The 25,247-nt window shown below is 37.4% G+C and overlaps 1 protein-coding gene across 1 annotated transcript; it reads left to right on the forward strand.

Moving 5' to 3' along the window:
- Positions 1 to 8,858: 8,858 nt before the first annotated feature.
- Positions 8,859 to 23,818, forward strand: lygl1 (lysozyme g-like 1). The gene is made up of 5 exons (XM_039766267.1): positions 8,859 to 8,983; positions 11,009 to 11,089; positions 12,561 to 12,757; positions 17,706 to 17,844; positions 23,515 to 23,818. The coding sequence occupies exons 1-5, from the start codon at positions 8,980 to 8,982 to the stop codon at positions 23,646 to 23,648; spliced, it is 555 nt and encodes a 184-aa protein (XP_039622201.1). The 5' UTR covers positions 8,859 to 8,979; the 3' UTR covers positions 23,649 to 23,818.
- The last annotated feature ends 1,429 nt before the right edge of the window (positions 23,819 to 25,247 follow it).

Raw genomic sequence — 25,247 nt, forward strand, 5'->3', positions numbered from 1 at the left:
TTGTACGCGTCCAATGTTAATATTCCTAGTTAGAACCACCTCCTTTCTTTTGATTGGACAACTTGATTTACATCAAACTCGTATAACCAAATAAGAGCTTGTTGTCATTTTAAGGTACCGCCTTACTAATTTCAATTGGTTATTTTAGCATGTAACCACACCTCTCTTGCGCACTTTGAGTCCCGCCTTTCCACTGTTGATGTGCACTTCAGTAACTCTGGAGTGTCTGGGGATAATCACATTAGCTTGATTACTTTGGGATTATTTTCGCCAAACGTCCCATGTCTTTTAAGTATGAATATTATTTTTACGTATGGACAATGAGAAATACAATAAAAACAGAACGGTTTATCCAAAATAGACAAACCTACTTCATTCTGGGCTCCAGATGATGGCGCTATTTGTCTTCAAAGACATCGTGAGCTATTCCATTAATTCCTATGCTTGAGAAATAATTGGGTAGAACAAATGACTGCTTGTGTCTTCTGTTACGCACCTGCTGAAAGATCTAAACTTTGCATTTATAAATCACTTTGATCTGTATTATATATATGGGAAAATGTAGGTTTGCAGTTGTGAGTACGCGAAACACAGAACTTATTCTTGTATTATTATTTATGTATTAATTATTAACTATTGTATTATTTATTTGTCGCCTTGCGGTGGGCTGGCGCCCTGCAAAGGGTTTGTTTCCTGCCTTGCGCCCTGTGTTGGCTGGGATTAGCTCCAGCAGAACCCCCGTGACCCTGTAGTTAAGATATAGCGGGTTGGATAATGGATAGATGGATTGTTTATTTGTATTGTCTTCTAATTATTATTTTTATTAAAGCGTGCTTGAATGTAGCAATCATAACCTACTTGTCTTTTTCCATACGATCAACAATTGTATACTTACTTTTGACCACCCCTTGTGTATGTGTGTGTGTTTCTGTATATATATATATATATATATATATATATATATATATATATATATATATATATATATATATATATATATATAAATATATATACAATAAGTTAAAAGAATAAAAGGCTTCAGTGATGCTAATACAATTAGATAGAAAGGATTCTCTAATAACCAATTAGCATGTAAATACTACTAATTAAGGATAATCTAAGGTAATTTACCATTAGCATGCTGAAGGGATTGCTGCTGAAAATGGGGCTTTGTAGCCATATGTGAATAATAAATTAAAAATCAGTCATTTCAAACCGTTGTAAACACTAGTTATGCCCTATATTTTAACATCAATTTAATGGGTTCTTCATAAAAAAGATCAATTTCTATCAAAAAATAACATTTCTGGGTGACGAGAAACTTTTGAATGGTAGTGTTTATATAACGTGAAGTTCCCAGAACTACCTTTTCTGCTAAAGCAGTCTGAAATAGTATTGAATTGTTGCTGCATTTCGTAAGCTTTGTAATCTTTAAACATCCTTTGAACGTTATTGATCATGTTTTTACCATTTCTAAATAATCATGCTGTCTTTCACAATACCTCCACAAAAATTTTGGATAAGGACAGAATAATCATTTTTAAATGATTAAAATTCATACAGTTGATAATACAATCAGATTACTAAGACCTTTAGGGAAATACTTTCATGGAAAGAGACCATTCATTCCCCAATCCTGCTCATCGCATCTGTTCACCAAATATTTCTGAAATAATGTTGTGTCAATATTTGAAGATCTGAAGGCTTTGCTTTCAATTCCACTACTAGATAACTCATTCTATGTATTTACAACTTGGGTGGTGCCATGTTTAGTGCTACTGCCTCACAGTTTCTGAGTCAGTGGTTCATATTATTGTCAGTGCAGAGCCTGTACGTTTCTCCAGTGGTAGCCTGGGGTTTTTCTTTTGGCTTTCTGGTTTCCTCCTGCATGCCAAAACATTGTGGAGTTTAGGTTATGTTTGATTCCGAATTGACCCTATAAGTGAGTGAGTGAGAGGAGTGATGTGCATAAGTGTTTCCATTCATGAATATGAATTTCAACCACTATTTTCCTACTTTCTGCTCTAGGCTGTCAGGATAGGCCCTAGCTCCCTATAAAAAAATAAGTTGATCATGTACGAAACTACTATTTTTCTTATTAGCTCAATGTTTACTCCTGATGTGGTCATTTGTACTTGATGAGGATTTTATTTCAAAGTAACAGGTAGTATCCATTTTAGTCATTATTTTATACATTTAAATATGTGTTTAACTGAGATGACCAAGGTAGGATGGTGAGCTAGACAGACTAAGCCACTCCAACTCTATGTGAAGAATTCCCAAATGTTAATAGATCAGGCAAGAGATATAATCTGCGAAAGTGACCTGGGCCTAGTACATCTCTTATAGGAGGTACCCAGGGTACATACCTACTACTTGCCCAAGTTACTGAAACTGTCGCCTGTCAATCTGGAAAAATAACAGCTGTACTCCCAAGATTCTCCAGGGCTGCTGAACTCACACTATTTACAGTGAATAAGACCAGGCATACTTTACTTGAGTTCACACATTCTTTGCATGGATTTGCTCAGGGTAATCTTACCTCTCACATCCAGAAGTTGTACTTGCATTGTTAAGTGACCATTCTAAATTGTCCAAGTGTGAGTATGAATTTGTGCACAAATGTAATGTAATGACCTTTATTTACATATTCCTGATGCTTGCGAAATCAGCTCCACCACGTATGATGGATAATGTTTTGGATTAAGCAAGTTATAATCGGAGTTGCCTTGAAAGCTTGCATATTTTAATCTTTTTAGTTAGCCAATAAAAGGTGTCATTTTGCTTGACTTCTCACTACTGTACATAAAAAATTGAATAAATTGTTTCACAAGAGAATAAAATTATCTCATACAAGGTTTTTTTTTATAAAAGAAGTCATCTTATTGTTGATTTCTTGCTGTAACTGAACCATTAACATTTTTTTTATGAAGAGGATTTTAGCAGAAGTAAGTTATATTATAGGAAGTATGATGTGTGTGTGTAACATTTATTTGTACAGATCTTGATGTGTAGTGACATTTGTAATAGTTTATCTGTCAAAAGAGAAAGCTTGAAAAAAAGTCACATATTTAATGTATCTTGTGAAAAATATCTTTTTGGCCTATAAGGTTTGTTTTCATTCTCAAGCATGGTGCAGTTCAAAATGGAAAGGGCTTCTAACTCTAGCTATTTACATTGACTGTAGAGCAATCTGTCTGAATTACCATGTTGGAGTGTAGTGCTGTCCAGTCTTTGTAGTCAGTTGTTGCAGAAATGTAATTTCTCATATAATTATCTTCCTTATTATGATACTATTTATTAAAGCGGTCAGATCTCTCTGATAACAACTGTTCATATCTTTATGTGTTTATATTCATGCAGTCATATGCTGTTACATATTACTATATAGTGCCTTACTCTGATTGTAACTGCCAAGTCAAAAATTTTCTTTCTTTTTAGTTTTCTTTCTTTTTAGTCATTCTGATGAGTATTTAAGATGGATGTCGTTTTGATCATAATATAATCTTTCTTTTTTTAGCATTTTAGTGATTTTATTAAAATGAAATAACATTCTATACGAGCAAGTCAAGTTTAACAAAACTAGGTTCAAAACAAATCAACCTGGACCAATGAGAAAGAGAGCTAGGCCAGCAGAGTAAAACTTTAAACTAGAAATAATATATCTTTCTTTCTTTCTTTCTTTCTTTCTTTCTTTCTTTCTTTCTTTCTTTCTTTCTTTCTTTCTTTCTTTCTTTCTTTCTTATTGGGCCAGGCTAAGCTTGCCATTGATTGTTAATGTTTAAAGGTATATTTAAAACTCAATACTCTTTCTTTCTTTCTTTCTTTCTTTCTTTCTTTCTGTCTTTCTGTTTAATCATTCAGATGAGTATTTAAGATGGATTTGTTGTCTGGTCATAATATAGCATTCTTTCTTTCTTTGGCTTCTGTCAAAATCCAAATTTCTATCTATCTATCTATCTATCTATCTATCTATCTATCTATCTATCTATCTATCTATCTATCTATCTATCTATCTATCTATTGTCAGAGATGGCTGGGGTGGCGACCCGGCCGGGATGCCCAGGAGGACCGGAGGAGGGCTTGCGCCTTCCCCAGACCATCTGGGGTCGACCGCCCTGGTTCCTTTGCGGGCCATGGATACAGAGCTATGAAGCTCCACCCTGTAGGGGCCCGTTTCTCAAACTAAATAAAGAGAAAACTGAAATCTTAGTAACTGGCAATAATGGATTCAATGAGGTTATCAGAAATAAACTTGATGCAGTAGGTTTAAAAGTTAAGACGGAAGTAAAAAACTTAGGGGTAACCGTTGACTGTAATCTGAATTTTAAATCGCATATTAATCAGATCACTAGGACAGCATTTTTTTTTACTTAAGAAACATAAGTAAAGTTAGACTTCTTATATCACTGAAACATGCTGAGAAATTAGTTCACGCGTTTGTTTTCAGTAGACTAGATTACTGTAACGCACTCCTCTCAGGACTACCCAAAAAAGACATAAATCACTTACAACAAGTGCAGAATGCAGCTGCTAGAATCCTAACTGGGAAAAGAAAATCCGAACACATTTCTCCAGTTTTAATGTCACTACACTGGTTGCCTGTGTCATTCAGGATTGACTTTAAAATACTGCTTATGGTTTATAAAGCCTTAAATAATCTCGCTCCATCTTATATATCGGAAATGCCTGACACGTTATATTCCAAATCGTAACCTTAGATCTTCAAATGAGTGTCTCCTTATAATTCCAAAAGCTAAACTTAAAAGAAATGGTGAGGCGGCCTTCTGCTGTTATGCACCTAAAATCTGGAATAGCCTGCCAATAGGAATTCGCCAGGCAAATACAGTAGAGCACTTTAAAACACTGCTGAAAACACATTACTTTAACATGGCCTTCTCATAACTTCACTTTAACTCAATACTGATACTCTGTATGTTCAATTCATCATAATAACTATTCATAGTGGCTCCAAAATCCGTACTGACCCCAACTCTCTCTTCTGTTTCTTTTTCCGGTTTCTTTGTGGTGGCGGCCTGCTCCACCACCACCTACTCAAAGCATCATGATGCTCCAACATTGATGGACTGAAAGCCAGAAGTCTACGTGACCATCATCATCAGGTCCTTCCATGAAAACCCTAAATACAAAGAGGACTGTTTGACTTATGTTAGGTAGATTGCCCAGAGGGGACTGGGCGGTCTCGTGGTCTGGAACCCCTACAGATTTTATTTTTTTTCTCCAGCTTTTGGAGTTTTTTGTTTTTCTGTCCACCCTGGCCATCGGACCTTACTTATTCTATGTTAATTAATGTTGACTTATGTTTATTTTTTATTGTGTCTTCTATTTTTCTATTCATTTTGTAAAGCACTTTGAGCTACATTTCTTTGTATGAATACGTGCAATATAAATAAATGTTGATTGATTGATTGATTGAGAGTCGGGAGAGGAGTGGACTGAGCTTGCTGGAGGAGGCAAGGAGGCGGCCTGAAGAGGAAAGTGAAGGCATTGTGTGGCCAGGACTTTGGGGACTTGTGGGGTTTGTGGTGCACTTGGAACTGTATATAGTTGTAAATAAACATGTTTGTGGGTCCTAGCACCCTACGCTCCGAGCCCGCGGCAGTCTCCCGTCGCTCTGTAGGGACGGAGACAGGATCGTATCTGAGCGCTTGCCATGCTCAGGCCCAGACTGTCACGGCATCCCAGAGGAAAAGGAGGAATCGAGGGAAGAATGCCGGTTCCTCCGATACGGGAGGACGTGAGGCAGGCAGCTCACGTCCGGTTGCTGGCTGCCCTCTGCAGGGGCAGAGAGAACCCGCAAAGTCAGCAGGGAGGAAAGGACTGCAGCTGGTCCCGTCTGTTACATCAACAGGAGGGACACAGAACCCACGGAGGGGATGCCGAACAGGACTGGACCCTGAACGTGCAATAGGACCCACTTCGTTGGGAACCTGCCCTCATGTGACGGGCCATCTGACGGGAGGACTCTCCGCTGGCGAGGGTGTGCCGCCACGGCTGGTGGAGGCTGCAAAGGGGCGAGTGGCTCCAACCAAAGGGGCACGAAAACCTCGGAGGGGGTGCCGAAGGAGTGGGCCCCGGGGTGCCGGTAAGAGAGGGGAGCGAGGCCTGTGAGAGGACGCCAGGTGGTGGTGTCCAGGAGGCGTCTCCGCCCTTATGCCTGTTTGGAGAACAGGACCGGACCCTGGCTTCCCAGTAGTAGGACCCGCTTCGGGGGTAAGCTGCCCTTACGGGACGTGCCGCTCCTCCCGAGTGGTCTTCGCTGGCAGTGGGGCACTGTCAGAGGTGGCTGGGGTGGCGACCCCATGCCTTTGGAGGCCTAGACCTCAGCACTTCCACCACACGGGGGTGTGTCCGTGGAAGATTGCTGGAACCCACCTGGAGCACATCTGGGTGATGATAAAAGGGGCTTTATTCGGGGCGAGAGTCAGGAGAGGAGTGGACTGAGCTTGCTGGAGGAGGCAAGGAGGCGGCCTGAAGAGGAAAGTGAAGGCATCGTGTGGCCAGGACTTTGGGGACTTTGGGGGTTTGTGGTGCACTTAGAACTGTATATAGTTGTAAATAAACGTGTTTGTGGGTGACATGAACGTGTCTGCCTGTCTGTGTCTGGGCAATCTATCTATCTATCTATCTATCTATCTATCTATCTATCTATCTATCTATCTATCTATCTATCTATCTATCTATCTATTTATTGTGGTGGATGGCCGGCTTTATATTCCGGTCCTCACCCCCAGGCCGCCAGGAGGAGCTCTCCTGACCGCATGGACGGGCCCCGAGTTCCAGCAGGGCCTTATGGACTATGTAGTTTTTATGCACAGCCCTGCTGGATACCTTGGGGGCCACTGGGAGTCGCTGTCAGAGGGCCCGTGGACTCCTATATGCCCTATAACCTGGAAGTACGTCATAATCCCAGGACAGGAAGAGACGACGTGATTCCAGGATGAAGATATGGACTATTTACCCTGACCCAGAAAGAGTAAGGACTTGTGGACTATTGGACAGGAACACCTCTGGGTCAGGGGGTATAAAGGGATACTGGGAAAGCCCAGACACTGAGCTGAGCTGGGAGGAAGGGTGGCTAAGAGTCTGGGTGTTGGAGGAAATGAGTACTAAATTGTATTGTTTGTTTACAGAGAAGAGTGGAGTGGTGGTGCTTGGTGCACATTATTATTATAATAAATAATAATTGTGGACTTTGTACCTGGTGTTTGGAGTGGTACCTTAGGGTTCAAGAGGTGGATCAGAACCTCTACTGCCACACTATCTATCTATCTATCTATCTATCTATCTATCTATCTATCTATCTATCTATCTATCTATCTATCTATCTATCTATCTATCTATCTCACAAATACAGTCATTTTACTTCACTATTACCTGATCCTTTATAATCTCAGATACAGAAGCATTTCATGGCATTGAGTTAACAAAACATTAATAATGTGCAGACCACGGTACAGTAATGATGTGCAGACCATGGTAGAGTGTTATATAAAATTTCTTTATAAGAGTTTATTGAGATCTGATCAGATCAGGCAAGAAATAGCCCTGAAAAAGTCAGCATCGCATCACAAAACCCTTGCATGCACCTACACTCATACTCGGCCATAGGAAAATTGCCAATTAACCTAATACACATGAGTTTGAGTATGTGGAATAAAAAACACAGTCCAAGATAAATAACTAATTCAAACATGGGGAGAACAAGCAACCTCCACATGGAATAGTACCAGACATAATTTGTACACCATGTGCTTTTTTCATATTTACAAAATAAATACTATAACAGAATCATGTACACAGTTACTGCAGACCAGTTACTATCACTCTACCTACTTAATAAAGTTGCTTCTTCTATTACTGAGTCAAAATAAACCAACTTTGTATCTGATGTCAGACCTTCACAGGGTCCACCCTCTCACACAATGCCCCTCACACATTCAAAATTGCCAATAAACCTAACACGCACTTCTTGGTGGAAGTTGGTGGAGTTGAGGTGCACAGGAATAAATCTAATTGGACACTGGGACATAAACAACCCCCAGACTGTGACCAGAGTAGAAATAAAATCCTGGAAGCAGAAATTTTTGGGAGCCAGCAATCCACTTAAAAACAGAAACACACTGTAGAATAATGAAAACACTTGTAATTAAAATATTATTACACTGACAGCCTTCTTAATCTGCACTGCAAAAACTTAAATATAAGCAAGTGAAAAGTATTTAAATCATGACATTAAATCTTGTTTTCTTTATTGTAAGAATTATTGACTTATCAAAAAGATTGTATTTACAATTATTTAGCATAGTAATCTTGTCAAATAAATTTTGCTTACCTCCATTGGCAGATTTATTTGCTAAATAAAAGCAAACCAACTCCCATTTAAAGTTTTTTGTATAGTTTTTACACATGCATTTTTTGTAGTCTGAAACATAGTGTTTTGAAAGTTGTAAAACAGAGTAGTGGAAAATACCTTTAAACATGTGAACGTGTTGCACAATATATCATTATAAAGTAAATATTTGTTAGTCATAACATCCTCAGATGGATGGAATTTGAGCATATGCTATATATTGTACTTGTTGTTTGACTAGGCCTTAACTGAATGGAGGCTGTGCTGCCTTATTTACTTAGAAATTATATAATTTTTCTTTAAGGTAAGGGTGGGTATAGAGTGTGGCTGGGGTAGAAGACAGTGTTTTGAATTACAACACTAACCTTTAATTCAGCAGAGAGAAACTCCACTTATCTCTAGCAGCTGCAGATAATGAGCCAGCACATTTGCTCAGGGAACCTCCCATCTGGCCTCATTATGCTTTGATTCGCTGAAGTCTATTTATACTTAGGAAATGACTTCTGGCAGTTTCGTTTTCGATATGCTGTGTGTTGGCTAAACGGGAAGGGTGTGCTACAGTCGAATAAGGTTGTTTTTCTACAGTTTTAACTTTGCTTAGCAGAATGGGTAAGTTAAAATCTAACTGCATTGTTTGTTTTATTTCCATCTATTAAAGGTTACATTATTACAAATGCCAGCAATATAAGCAGATTATTTTATACTTGAGAACAGACAGCCTAAATCTATTATTCTTTGAAAATAAGGCTCTATCAATATGACCTGTAAATACTTCAGTACTATAAACCTACACTTAAAGGATCCATACAAGTTAACTCAACTGATTTTCACAGCACATCAAGAAAAAAATGTTTCCCATATTAATGTGAACAACACAATGCAACAAGTAAAATAAAGAAAATGTTTTGAATGCTTTAAAGTGCTTTCTGACTCTTTTATGTAGCTGCATGCATACATTTTGATAATATTAGTAATAAAATTCAAATGAGTGAATTAGAAGATGAACTGTATTAGTGTGCAAACTGAAAGTTCATTCCATACTGAAAAATAACAAAAATCTTCATGTGTGTAGAAATAGCAGAAAGATTCTTGTTGGAAACACTTATAACTGAAACAAAAAGGGCATTTTTAGAATCCTATTTATTTATTTTGTTTGCTTGTACTTTTAACTTTGTTTTTGGCTCATTATCACTGATACATACCATGTCAGTATGTAACCTTGGGGTTGTGATCGATGACTGGCTAATCTTCAGGGACCATGTTGCTATGGTCTCTTAATCTGGGGCATTTACTCTATACAATATCCACAAGACCAAGCCATAGCTGATGGAGTATGTAGCACAACTCCTGATCTAGGCTTTGGTCCTGTCATGTCTTGACTACTACTACTCTCTGTTAGTAGAAGTATCGGCATGTGTCACCAAGTCACTGCAGATGATACAAAATGCAGTGGCACGTCTAGTGTTCAATCAGCTAAAGCAGGCACAGGTCACTCCTCTATTCACATCACAACAATGGCTTCCTGTAGTGGCACCAATTAAATTCAAATCCTTGATGCTAGCCTACAGAGTAGTTAAGGGATCAGCACCTATATATAGGTGAAGTCCTCTGCTCCTTCTCGGCCACTCAAGTCTGCATATGAATGGTGTCTGGTGATGTAGTCACTAAAGCAGTTTTTAATTTGTCAATTACATTTTCAGACAATACTAGCTTGTGCTGGATATCATCTTATTTAATAAAACACATAAGGATTGTTTACACAGATAATGAAATAAACTCAACTTGTAGGTTTTATGAATGCCTTACTTATTCTGAGTTTTCATGGGACTTTATATGAGATCAATTTTCTCTACAAAACTATAGAGTACTCTGAGACTAGCTCACAATGACATTGGATGTATCTGCAAACTCCACACACATGGTGACTGGGCTACATTCACTCCTCAGTCTCCTGGAGCTATAAGGCAATGGCATTAACCATGTGCCAATATGCTGCCCCATTTTGAAGATTTTGAACTGTAAGGGGCTTATAATTAAATATTCAGAAAATGTCTTCCATTTATTGCTGTTTGCAAATTTCTAGTCACATAAATGCATCTAGTTTTACATTGTTTGTATTAGTTTGTCTAAGCTTATGTTTTTTATTAATGTGACATTTTGTGCAGTGAAAATCGTTTTGAAATGTACTCTGAAGATAAAACCTACATTACAATTCTTATATAGACATGGAAATGAATGTTATTTTTTGTGTTGTAATCCATTATGAGCCCATAAATGGTCTTTGTCATAGCCGTATTAATCACCTTTTGTTACTACCTTTATAATGACTATAATAATAAAAAAATGAACTAGAGCTTCTATATACAAATTATAAATAACTTCAATTCTTCCTCCTGTATGTCTGTTATCAGTTCTTCACATTTACAGTTCCCAGCATATACCAGCTTCTTTTTGCTCCCAATTAATCTTTATACATTTTCTGTCTTAGTGCAGTCTATCATAAAGTGTGATTTAATTACCACTCCTCTAATTGCTTGGCTGGTACTTTTCCATAATACAGGTGTGTTCATCTCTAAGCTGTGCAGTAATGTAAAGTAAACCTATGACTTATGTTTAATGGTTTCTTCTCTCCAGCTAGTCCATACGGAGATATCACCAAAGTAGAAACTACTGGAGCCTCCGACAAAACAGCAAAACAATGCCACTCATCTGCAGGTCAGTTAGCAGTTTGTTTTTGGTCATTTATTTCATGATGGCCATTTTCCTTGAATGTTTCTGGGAAATTCTTAGAAAATGGAAAAAAATATTTTTCCTCAAGCAGATTTTATGCTACATAGTACCTTTCATGAAAATATGCTATAGGTCAGTTAGTACTGTATATTGCTAATAGATTGGTATTCTTTTCCTTGTATTTGTTGTTTCATGAGTTTCATGAGTTTTTTTAGGTGGTGTCTGGCCAGTATCTGATCATATGTTCATTGGTGATATTTAGTTCCACAGATACAGGAGAATATATTCTTTACATTGGTAACTGCTTAATAGGCTAATTTCACTATACTTTCAACAGCTTTAGCCTTTATTGTTCTCAACTGTGTCATCTGAGACATATTTTCTCATGTGACTTTATATTATACCACTGTTATATTTTTTATCTTTATTCTTTCCTTCTATTTGAGCAGTTTGAAAGAGCCAGATTACTGGAGTATTTCAATTTTTTTTTCCCTTGAACCAGAATAACATTCACTGGGCAATGTATAGTAAATCAGTTAACTTTTCAGTTGTATTATGTAAAATATACTATAACTTACTTGATTCAATGCAAATGTGCTCCATACATTCCTAAAGTGCAGAGCCATTATTTCTTTTAAATTTGTAGTACTGCACTGTCCTGACAAAAGTTCAGTTGCTAATGCATGGTGTATTGTTTCGCCATGACATTTTGAAGTAACAGGCTATCTGCCCACTACTTTCTTCCTGGAAAGAAAACAGATAGCTATTTCTTTTCCCAAACTTCATTTAATTTTTTAATTGTCAAAATTGAACATTAATCAAATGCTATGGCTAATGTTGAGTATTTTATAAATATTATGGTATTTTTCCTACCGCTGTTACATTATTTGAAAAACATCACAGATAGTTCTTACTGTTATAACATTAAAATTGCTGCTTGAGAATGCCAATGAAAACTAAAGATAAATATATTTACTTAGAGGAAAAGGAAACATTTTTTTGTCTAGTCTGGGAAAGAATTATTTTAAAATGATTGTAATATTTAAGGGATCTATTAACTTTTCACTGAGCAAAATTATTCACACGGTGTTGATGGTCTCTTCTCATCTATTGATGTTACTACTCGTTCATTTTTGTTGACTAATGGGTCTTCATCATTATGATACATGGCACATTTCTATTGGTTATGTGTAAGGAGTTAATAAAAGAAAGTTTGGTTTAAGAGTATCTTAACTTGGATTGAAATGCAGAATGCGTCAGTCAATGTAAGATTAACTCATGAATAAACATAGAGGTCAAAAATAATTTTGAATAAAGTGTATATGCTATATAAATGTGTTTCGTAGGAAGGAAATGCTTGACTTTCCCTGTTTCATTTTAATATGCAAAGTAACATTTTTTTTTTTTTAAATAATGGATTAATTAGATAAACTTTTGTGTTTTATATCTTGAATAGGCGTGGAAGCCTCCCAGAAGCTTGCTAACGAAGATTTGGAGCGCATGAAGACGTACAAAAATATTATCTTTAGTGTAGGGCGTGATAAACAAATTGATCCAGCAGTGATTGCTGGCATTATCTCTCGAGAGTCAAGAGCAGGGGCAGCACTTAAGGATGGATGGGGAGACTATGGAAATGCGTTTGGACTCATGCAGGTAAAATGGGGCCTGGTATCCATACCAAAATAATGACTTGTCTAACTAGATCAAAAATAGACCATTTTGATTAGAATCAGTGTGTTAATCAAAACCTAAAATGTCTTTTTTATGTACTGTCATTCAAGGTGTGTATTATAAGCACATAAGTACAAAAATATTGTTGTGCTGTATCCAACTTGAAAAACCTTTGAGTGCAAATAAAGTAAACACAAGTGAAAAAAGTGCAATAATGGAAGCCATTTAGAAATGAATAGTCAATTCTTTGTGCAATTTGATAATAAATGTCAGAGGAAAATTTATGAAAGGGAACGATCTAGGCAGGTCTTAAGCCTTGATTTAAATATTACAATTAATGGAACCTTGATATCAGGTCTTTGTTCAGAGTTCTAAACCTTTATAATCCTGAAACTAAATTGAGTTTTGTACTTGTAGTAAAGGTTTGCAAAAGGAGGGTGACGTCTCTTATCATTAAAAAAAGAAAAAAAAGAGAGTTAATAATTGGTAAACCAGCTACAGTGAGATGTGCTTTCTACTTTTGGTCTTATACAGAGCTCTAGTATGACTCTGTGTAGCCTGAAGAAGGAATGTTGAATAAGAAATTACAATAATCAACATGAAGATTAATAAAACCATGATGAAGGAAATTCAGTATTTGGCAAGAGGAGAGATAAGGACAGACTCTGATATTAGGCATGTGGTCAGTTAATGTTTTCACACAGCCAAGATATGCTTGATAGGAAATTTAAATTTTAAGATGCATATTTTTTTAAGGTAGTTCTAGCAATTATTTAACTGAATCCAAAACTGAACTTTCCTTAATATCTTACAAGACCTTGCACTACCTTATAATAAACTGAAATCCATGCCCAGATATAATAGAGACAAGAAACTTTTTTTTTCTACAAAATTTGTTTCTAGCAGTAATTTTAATGTTTTGCCCGGTGCCATGAATGCAATGGTGGTTGTAGTAGTAGTAGCAGTATTGCCATGTACACAGATACGGTGAAATTCTTACTTGTATGTCCAGCCAATAGATAATACAGGTGCCGGTCATAAAATTAGAATATCATGACAAAGTTGATTTATTTCATTATTTCCATTCAAAAAGTGAAACTTGTATATTAGATTCATTCATTACACATAGACTGATGTATTTCAAATGTTTATTTCTTTTAATTTTGATAACTGACAACTAATGAAAGTCCCAAATTCAGTATCTCGAAAAATTAGAATATCAATTAAGACCAATGCAAGAAAAGAATTTTTAGAAATGTTGGTCAACTGAAAGGTATGAACATGAAAAGTATGAGCATGTACAGCACTCAATATTTAGTTGGGGCTCCTTTGGCCTGGATTACTGCAGCAATGCAGCATGGCATGGGGTTGATCAGTCTGTGGCACTGCTCAGGTGTTATGAGAGCCCATGTTGCTCTGATAGTGGCCTTCAGCTCTTCTGAATTGTTGGGTCTGGCTTATTGCATCTTCCTCTTCACATTACCCCATAGATTTTCTATGGGGTTAAGGTCAGGTGAGTTTGCTGGTCAATCAAGAACAGGGATACCATGGTCCTTAAACCAGGTACTGGTAGTTTTGGCACTTTGTGCAGGTGCCAGGTCCTGTTGGAAAATGAAATCTGCATCTCCATAAAGTTCGTCAGCAGCAGGAAGCATGAAGTGCTCTAAAACTTCCTGGTAGATGGCTGCGTTGACCTTGGACCTCAGAAAACACAATGGACCAACACCAGCAGATGACATGGCATCCCAAACCATCACTGACTGTGGAAACTTTACACTGGACCTCAAGCAACGTGGATTCTGTGCCTCTCCTCTCTTCCTCCAGACTCTGGGACCTTGATTTCCAAAGGAAATGCAAAATTTACTTTCATCAGAGAACATAACTTTGGACCACTCAGCAGCAGTCCAGTCCTTTTGTCTTTAGCCCAGGCGAGACGCTTCTGACGCTGTCTCTTGTTCAAGAGTGGCTTGACACAAGGAATGCGACAGCTGAAACCCATGTCTTGCATACGTCTGTGCATGGTGGTTCTTGAAGCACTGACTCCAGCTGCAGTCCACTCTTTGTGAATCTCCCCCACAGTTTTGAATGGGTTTTGTTTCACAATCCTCTCCAGGGTGCGGTTATCCCTATTGCTTGTACACTTTTTTCTACCACATCTTGTCCTTCCTTTTGTCTCTCTATTAATGTGCTTGGACACAGAGCTCTGTGAACAGCCAGCCTCTTTAGCAATGACCTTTTGTGTCTTGCCCTCCTTGTGCAAGGTGTCAATGGTCGTCTTTTGGACAACTGTCAAGTCAGCAGTCTTCCCCATGATTGTGTAGCCTACAGAACTAGACTGAGAGACCATTTAAAGGCTTTTGCAGGTGTTTTGAGTTAATCAGCTGATTAGAGTGTGGCACCAGGTGTCTTCAATATTGAACCTTTTCACAATATTCTAATTTTCCAAGATACTGAATTTGGGACTTTCATTAGTTGTCAGTTATTATCATCAAAATTAAAAGAAATAAACATTTGAAATACATCAGTCTGTGTGTAATGAATGAATCTAATATACAAGTTTCACTTTTTGAATGGAATTACTGAAATAAATCAACTTTGTCATGATATTCAAATTTTATGACCAGCACCTATATAAACAAGCTGAAGCGTGTAAACGCTGAAGAGAAGTGATACAAACAAAGAACCTCAAAGTTACCTTAGGTTCCAGACAACAGGAAATTGGATTTGCCAATGACAAAAGCGAGACTGCATGAGATGAGATAGCTAGGAGCACTTGAAAGTCTGGACCTAAAATGAGGAAGAAAGTTAAAGATGTACGGTTAGAATTACTGTAAAGGAATTTGTAAATGAAGAGGAGTAGGAGGATAATGATATGTAATATAGTTTCTGGCCATCGGACCTTACTTTTATTCTATGTTAATTAGTGTTGTCTTATTTTAATTCTTACTTTGCCTTTTTTCTCTTTCTTCATAATGTAAAGCACTTTGAGATACATTATTTGTACGAAAATGTGCTATATAAATAAATGTTGTTGTTGTAAGACGGGAGGCACTCACAAAAGAAGAATGGATTTAAAAATGAAAGCAAAATCATTACAAAGTATAAAATAAGAGATGGCTATCTTTTGTTGAAGATCTAATCTAGCATTTGATCTCTAGTTTTCACTCATTGATTAATATATTTTTGTAACAAAATCTGGAGGCTGCAAGTTTTTTCCAGCAATGTTAGATATGGAAAGAATGTAAGATTAGACAATCCTGATTTGTACTCCAATTCAAGTCTCTGGTATATCCGCTCAACTCTGCACCAGCATCAGGAATGATCTTTTCAGAGTAGTTTAATTTTGATTATGTGAACAATGTCTATGGTGAGAGACCATGTGAAGCTGGATTGAATCCTCAGCAGTTTCAGGACAAAAGTAAAAAAAAAAACAAGCAAATTATGTTCAAGCATAATACAGAAAAATCCCTCTAGGGCAGTAGGCTAATGTGACTAGGCAGGGTGGCGAAGGAAGATCCAGGGTGAAGCAGAGACAATCAGAGTACAGCATCAAAGCTAGGGATATGAACAGGAACTACTCTATGAAGCTTAAATGTCCAATGTATGGCCGACAACTTATAAAATGGTGAAAATAGGTTGGACATGACCAGAACAGATGATTGTACAGGAAAGTTAGTTTTGAGTTAAAATAAAAACAGGAGAGGAATTTAAATTTTGAGGTTCGAGCAATAGAAAGACCGTCATCATAAATGTTCAGTGTGCTGCTTTTGCAATGCAATGAAATGAATTTAGAGAACTCTGACACAGTGAGGGAAATTCTAAATCAAAGTAAAAGGGGATGCCAAAATAAGAAGCTTGATAAGAATGTTCTTAAATTAACTAATTGAGAAGAAAGATCAGAACAGCTTAATATGAAAAATTAGAAGTAGTCATTGTATCCTCAAACTGTAAGATGTAACAGTGAGATGAGGTAACTTGGAAGAATCACTAATGGTAGTGGTAGTTTGGTAAAGACTGTATCGAGGAGTCCTGGACTACCAGAAGGTAAATCAAGTCAAGTTTACAAGAAAGGTAGAGACATTTGAGGGAAAAAAAATTTAAAAATACGGGGCAACAGCTAGGTAAGCTAAGCTGAAGAGGTTCACTTTCAGAAATACGATGAGCTAAAAGTGTAGTTACAGATAAAAAATAAACAAAGGCAGAAGAACTGGCACATTTAGCTCATCATATATTTGAAAATGGCCTGAAAGTATAGTAACAGATAAATAAACAAAGGCAGAAGAACTGGCATATTCAGGCCATTGAAAAAGGTCATTATGTGTCTGGCTGTGAATGAGGCCTTGTTTGATAATGTGAATGCAGAAAGGTGAGGCATCTTGGTTGGCTTGAAGGTTAGTTAAATTTCCACTATGTTCTGAAAGCAGCAAGTGTCAAAGTGCTTAACTTAGATTTGCATCCTCAAATTCAAAGTAGCCTTTCAAGGTACCACAAATATTCAAATGCTAATAAACATAATGTAAGCTAGCTAACAAACACATTACTGTCCTAACCTCAAAACTGGCAAAAAATAAATAAAAAAAATTTCCGGCATCTTGAATTATTCCATTTTATAAATCATTTCTATTCTTACCGCAGAGGCAGAAGAGAACTGCAATGTGAGGCATATTTTTCTATAAATGCAGTAGAAAGGAGAATTTCAGAATTTCACTTGTTAAAGGGTTTAATCATTTTTATTTAATATAATTGGTAAATGTTTACTCGCTTTATCACTTCTGAATGGTTTCTTCTTTATCTTGCTGTTAAAGAACTGATATCACTATGAACTTGCACTTGCTGTACAAAGAAATAACTTATTCACTGATGTCATTAATAAAGGAGAAATGCTGTGAGAATGCTGACATTGGCTTTTTATATAATTTTGTTCTATCAGATTGATAAACGTTATCACACCATTAGGGGAGAATGGTACAGTGAAACTCATCTCAGTGATGCAACGCAGATTTTGGTTGATTTCATTAAGGTGATCCAAAGAAAGTTTCCTACATGGCCAAAAGACCATCAACTAAAAGGTAAAATTTTCAAATTTCTTGACTTTACATTTAAGAAATATGATTTAATGTATGAATAACCACATTTTCATGAATATGTTTGAAGTTAACAGTCTAATTTGTTTCACTTCTTTTTAAATGTTGCCATGCAGAAGTTTAACAGAAACCAAAACTGAAAGTCAAAGTGGTAGTCCCTTGATCAGGCCTTATCTAGTTTTTTTTTTATATAGCCTTAACCATTGTCACAGATGCACACATACAAGTACGATGCATACTAGTAGGGATCAGACAGGGCACTTTTATTAATGGAGTTTGAACGTCCCGTTTTTATTTTTTTCGCACCTAATATCTGCAAGTTTTAAACTACCAGGACACACTGCCTGTTGCTGGGATTCTCTTAGGCAAATTAAAACAAATACTGATGTAGATGACCCACTCAAAGATTAACCAGAGCTTACTAATATAATGGAAAACACATATGTGATGCTGACCTGCCCCATTTTGGGATTTTGTAAATTTGTAATTGCAGAAACATTGTCCATCATTCACCTCCTGAAAGAAAGAAAAAAGTGGTGCCCATGCAGAGCACTTTATACAAATCCCCTACTAACCTGCTAATAACTTGTTACATTCATTCTATATAATCACAATGATTGATATCTGCTATATATGTTCTGTGTTTCAGTGAGGTAGGCAAAAGATAGCAAGGGCCTTGGAAAGACATAATAGTTACTTCCAACCCATGAAAGTGAGTCCACGAAAGTAACTAAAAAGATCAGCCATGAGGGGATTAATTTAAATAATGCTCAGAAAAGAAATTCATGAGTCTCTGCTGGGAAACCAACAGGCATCCAGTACCAGAAGTCAGATGTTTAAAACTTGCATGCACAAAGAGGCCTGAAATATGTGTGTGCAACTTTCCACGCAAAAATCAGGATTTATAAAATAAAACTTGGCGGAAGAATCTGCGTATGTTAGATGTAACTCTGACACATCCCTATGCAACATTTCCCTTGATTAAAAAGGAAAATGCAGCCAAATCAGCTATATGATGACTCGCGCACACAGTAATTCAGATCACTGAGCCATTATTATAATGTGCCATTGTCTTGGAACAATGTGCTGAATTGTGCCTGGCATTAGATGACAGACTTCCTTAAATCAGTTTCTACCTGTTTGGCTTCTGGCAACAGGCACCTACCAGAGGTAACTGGCTAACAGGTCAGGAATACCTCAGCAAAGTTGGAGCTCCATCATGTGTGTTGTACTGGAAGCTATAAACTACTGAGGAGGTACTACATTAAGGTTTCATATGGTACAGGCCAACATAAAAAACAAATTGCAGCAGTGTCTGGTTTTCCTAAAATAACTAAGACAAATCATTTTACTCTTATTGCCATAAGGGAACCTAGTAAGAATGAGCTGTTATTGCTAACCATAATCAATGACATTACATTAATGCTAAATATTCTGTGATGCCAAGATGAGACAAGCAAACATCATGGCTCAGTGACCTGTCTCATTCCTTGATTGATTTATTCTGAGGCAAAGTAGCCTTGGCAGACATCTTGCTGATGGTGCTATGTGATGGCTGGCTTGTTAGTAAGGTAGCTGGCTGACCCTCAAATTTTCATATGACCTACCTGTATACCAGTGGGTTCTCAGCTGTTTTGGCCATGGGACCCAGTTTTATCTGCTTCTGGTCAATGACAACACCAGGAAATGTTTTCATCTGAAAAACATTTGAAATAAAGCAATGCGGTACATAATAATAAGGGGGGTTACCCCTTGATGTAACTACTGTGATGATAAACATATATAATGTTGTGGGGCAGAAACTGCTTTTTTCAGATAGAGACCCAGAAGTGATTCAGGAAAATTAGACTATACTTATTATTGTAAATGAAATTTTGTCATATGTGCCAGGCGAAAATGGCTACTGATATTCTGGTGCTTTATGCCATTCCCTGACTCAAACAGGGTAGAAGAGAGGTGCTACAATTCCATGCATGTTCTTGGCATCTTAGTTGTGGAGCGCAGCATAGGATCTCTGAAATGTGAGTGGCAGTTTCTGGAGGCATCAGGTGGGAGTCTGTTCTAACAACCAGTGAAGTTCTGCTGGGTCATGATTCTTTATGATAGAGGCTAATTAACATAGTCCATATATGGTTGTTTCACAGTGGCAACCAGACAGGGCTCATGAAACATTCACATATGCACATTTACAGGATGATTGTGCTTTATAAAGGTAAATTGCATGCTAATGAGCATACTCCAGATTTTATAAATTTGAATTTTTTTGATCCTGTATTTTTGCCATTTGCATATGTTCACACTCAATTCCATGCAAAGTTTTATAAATGAGACCCTAGGATCCCTTCTGTTAAAGTGGGACATAAAAACCAACAATGGTGAAATCCTGTTAGATATATCCTTTAAAGCCTTACTAATTAAAGTGTAGAAGTTAGAGGGAATTGCACGGTCAGCAGTTTCTTGTCTGACCTAAGCAAGCTGTACACGGCCATTCTAACTCAGAAAGCACCACTGGAATTTAAGGCCTGTCTTAGGTTTTTCTTGCTGATGAATGCCTGAGCAACAAAACAATGGACCTTTTTGGAGCTACTGAGCTTTTCTTCTTATAATACCATTAGTGTATTGACACACCTTTTCCTTAAACTAATTTTATCTAAAAATATAATGAAAATGATGAGTGGAACTGTTCATGTTTCTTGAGTCAAATCATTTTCCTGTTATTGTCTGTGTGAGGTTAACATATTCTCCATGTATCCATATCAGTTTTCTTTAGGATTTCAGTTTTATGCCACATTCTACAGATATGCTCATGAGGTTAATTGAAGACTGGCCCATAAGTTGATTTCATATTTTTTGATCAAAGAGAAAAAAATATTTAAAATTACTGTCAGGACATTTATTAACCATTGGTACAGTAGAAATTAGGAGGCAAAGCTTTAAAACAGAGAGCTTCAAAACGGAGACATTTTCTAAAAGAAACGCATTTACTCTGCTGCATATACAGCTAGAGAATAAATATCTCTCTCCTAGCATGAATATTAAATGTCATAAAGCTGAAAATGGAAAAACAGACATTTGACCTGCTTTTGCCTAATTTAACAAGTTAAAAGTTACGTTCTCCTAGACTTTTTTTGACATGGAAGCTTTGCACGTGTGTAATCTCAGAAATGTGATTATTTCTTAGAAAAGTGGCAAAACCACAAGAGTGTTCTGCCTGTGATCGACTTCATTAAAGCCGAGTATGAATTGTAAAGGCCAGTTCTCTCATTAGACTTCTATTTATGTTGGTATAATGTTTATAGTATTTTAGCATCTATTCACAGTTTAACTGATTTATTGCATTTTAGGCTATTCATGATATTATATCTCCTTCTTTGGTTTATCAAGTATGCCTGAACTTTGGAACTGTAAAAGAGGGTAGGATTATTGCAAGCAGAAGCAGAACTAATTTATTTTTGTATTTTGGCCCTGTGTTGGTGTTGGGCTGATACTATAAAATTCTAAATTGATTGAAATCCTCTAGACTTTAACAGTTTTCGTTTATTTAAGAAACAAAACATAATAACGAAGAACTCGGTCAGGTGACCATTATGTTCTACAGGCACGCCAAATGCCTTTTTTATATTAATCCATTTTCTTTGCAATTAAACTTACTGTTGTCTGTCATTTAGTATGCAAATATGTTTGGCTAAAGCAGTAGAAATATTCATTTGTTTCTGCCAATAAAGCACATGAAAAGTGAAATCATGGAACATAAAAATCTCCTGAAAGCAACACAAAATAGTAGGCTACAGACATTTAAAAAATAATTAGAACAAAGCTGTAGGCCACCACAACCTTCTATTTAAGTGTTTCAGCTCCTTATGAGCTAAACTGACCCATCATGAGAGAATGTGTCCTGAAATGGATTAACATCTTATCAAAAGGTAGCTCCTGCTTTGTGTGCAGTCCTACTGAAATAGGTTGTGGATCCCATTGGTTATAGTTACATAAAATATAAAATTATTCAGTTAAGAAAATATGGCAGACATTAGAGTGGGTGAGTATGCTTGTTTCGTTTTTCAAAAGTGGTCATACACATAAACCCTGCTTTAAATCTACCAGTCACATAATGTCTTGTCCCTGTCGGTCATTTAAAGAGTTTAAAAATCTGAGATGTACAACATTGTCCAATATGTACTGTTTATTCCCATTATGCTATTTAGTCTGCTCACTCTTTATTGTTCTAATCAATGCACAAATATGAAGTAGGTATAAAAGAAGCAGTGAGGAGCATGTGGTATTATTTAAATTGTCAAGTGTGTAATGCAAATGGGACCTGCCAGGGTACAAAGGCTTCTAGGCACAGGCCATTTTATAAGTCCTGAGACTGGATGTACATGTATTTGTGTTTATTCAGCTAGTGCTCTGCAGTCCATCCCGCGAACCCGGGTCTCCTAACTGCAAGGCAGCAGCGCTACCACTGCGCCACCGTGCCGCCTCTCTGCAGTCCTATAATGAGAATTAATCCAGTCCACAAAGTAATAACTGGATGCGAGAATTGTTACTTGACACTTCTGTACAAAGCCTAGTAGTATATCATGTATCAATCTCCTCACGCCAGTCACCTGCCTGACATTAAACATGGTTCTAACATTTTACCTTGTAAGTGGCATTTCCTTGTTGATGTACAATGCAGAACACACTGAAATGGTTATCTCTCAGTAAACCTGAGATCACTTTAAAAATCTGGACCTAAAAACTAACATGATCAACTCTGTCTATTGCTACTGTGACCATCAGTAAGAAATGAGACAGAAGATTACATTTTTATCCAAGAAAATTTACCAACTACTGTGCATATTACATAGTTTCCACGGTTCTACAATAAGAGCCATGGCAAGTTGTATGACTTATTTGGGGTCATAGTTTGTTGGTGTTGGTGGTGGTAAATGAACATGAATGCCTTGGTCACTAGAATAGAGATATAAGGCATCTCCTTGCTCTCACAGTCATGGAGTGAGAGGGTAAGAGAAAAAGACAGGAGCCTCTGGTATGGAGGAAAGGAGGCCAAGTTAGAACAAAAAATAACAAGAAGGGCCAGGTCTGCGTGCGGTACCTTGGCAGTGTCTTAGTATAAACTAAGGAAAGTGTGAGCACTCTTTGCAGAACCTACAGTAATAGTATAAACTAAGGAAAGTGTGAACACTCTTTACAGAACCTACAGTGACTGCCACATCTGTTGATGGTGCTGTAAAAAAATACAGCAAGAAACTATACAGTGTTTTTTCTACATAAAATGTTTTTTTTTTTTTAATTTAGAAAAATTTAGAAAAAATATATATATTTAAGGCCATTAAAATGTAACCTACTGAATACTTACATTTATGCTATACTTTACAATTAAAATATTTTTATGAAATTGCTTTGCATTTACATGCTGAAAACTGATAAATATTAGATGGCACTGGTTTTTATTCTAGTCATAAATAATGTGGACAAATTTCAGATTTAGTTATCCTTCAAAATTGTGCAGTACTGTTATTTCAGATGGTATGTAGAGGTGGCTATAGTGAAGGTGGCCTACTGCTTGTACCCAAAAATGTTCAAAATGTTACTGATTGATCTTAAGTCAAAAACTAAGTAGACCAGGTTTCTAAGTGTTCAATCTCTTTTTAGGTGGGATTTCAGCCTATAATGCCGGAGACCGAAATGTCAGAACCTATGACAAAATGGATATTGGGACTACTGGAGATGATTATGCCAATGATGTTGTTGCTAGAGCACAATGGTACAAGAAGAATGGCTTTTAAGAAAAATGATTTTGTATTTCTATGTCTCAATATGTATCAATTGTAAAAAAAATGCTGATATTTTGTAAGAAAAGGAATGCAATGCAACTTACCCGTGATCTAAAATATTAACCCTGCATCACTACGACTACTGCTATTAAATTCTGAGAAATATATATCCAGCACTTGCAGACTATGCTATCCTTCTGAATACATTTCCACATATCTAAATGTCACTTTTACCATACTTATTGAGAAAATCAGGGCTGTGGAGTCAGAGTTAGAGACAATTTTGGGTACGTGGAGTCGGGGTTGGAGTCGGCAAAAATGTACAGACTCCGACTCCTAATAAATGTAACTTGTAATGAAAAAAAAATACAGCAAATTCAAATATCCTATTTCATAAACAATAGTCATAATTAGCCTGGGCGGCACAGTGGCGCAGTGATAGCACTGCTGCCTCGCAGTAAGGAGACCTGGGTTCGCTTCCTGGGTCCTCCCTGTGTGGAGTTTGCATGTTCTCCCCGTGTCTGCGTGGGTTTTCTCTGGGTGCTCCAGTTTCCGTCCAAAGACATGCAGGTTAGGTGCATTGGTGATCCTAAATTGTCCCTAGTGTGTGCTTGGTGTGTGTGTGTGCCCAGTGGTGGGCTGGTGCCCTGCCCAGGGTTTGTTCCTGCCTTGCACCCTGTGTTGGCTGGGAATGGCTCCAGCTGACCCCTATGACCCTGTGTTAGGATATAGGGAGTTGGACAATGACTGACGGACTGACTAGTCATAATTAAGTACTTCTCTTATCTATACTAATAAAAGGCAAAGCCCTGACTCACTCACTCACTGACTCACTCACTCATCACTAATTCTCCAACTTCCCGTGTAGGTAGAAGGCTGAAATTTGGCAGGCATATTCCTTACAGCTTACTTACAAAAGTTAAGCAGGTTTCATTTCGAAATTCTACACGTAACGGTCATAATGGTAGACAACGTCCGCCATGTTGAACTTTCTTATTTATGGCCCCATCAACGGTATGACGCCACTGTCGGCCGCCATATTGAACTTTCCAACATCACTAATTTTCCAACTTCCCGTGTAGGTGGAAGGGTGACCCCATCTTCACGAAATTTGGTAGGAGGCTTCCCTGCGCTAACCAAAACCGATGTACGTACTTCTTTCGGTGGTATGATGCCACTGTCAGCCGCCATATTGAACTTTTCAACGGTCTTCGTTACTTATGGGCCCATCTTCAAGAAATTTGGTACGCGGGTTCCCAACGCTAACTGAATCCTACTTACGTATATATATACGTCCATAGCCTACAGCTCGGTCACCGTGTGAGGCGGCGTTGGGTCCCCCATCCCAACGCCTCTCACGTTGTTGGCTGCCTGCCTATATAAGGCCGTCCATCGCTCCAGTCTCTACATTCCCTTCCTTGCTTCGCCACGGGATTCACGTCTCCCTGCTGATAACTACAGCCTTTTTATTTAATCCACGGCTTCTCCGCTGTTTTATTGTTCATTTATTACGATTATAGTTATTGTGTAGGTATTTTAGACTTACTTTACATTGTTCAGGTACCCATTTCCTTTATCATTTCAACCGTACCCCCATTAACATGTCTATCG

The sequence above is a fragment of the Polypterus senegalus genome, chromosome 10, assembly GCF_016835505.1.
Source record: "Polypterus senegalus isolate Bchr_013 chromosome 10, ASM1683550v1, whole genome shotgun sequence".
Lineage (NCBI taxonomy): Eukaryota > Metazoa > Chordata > Cladistia > Polypteriformes > Polypteridae > Polypterus > Polypterus senegalus.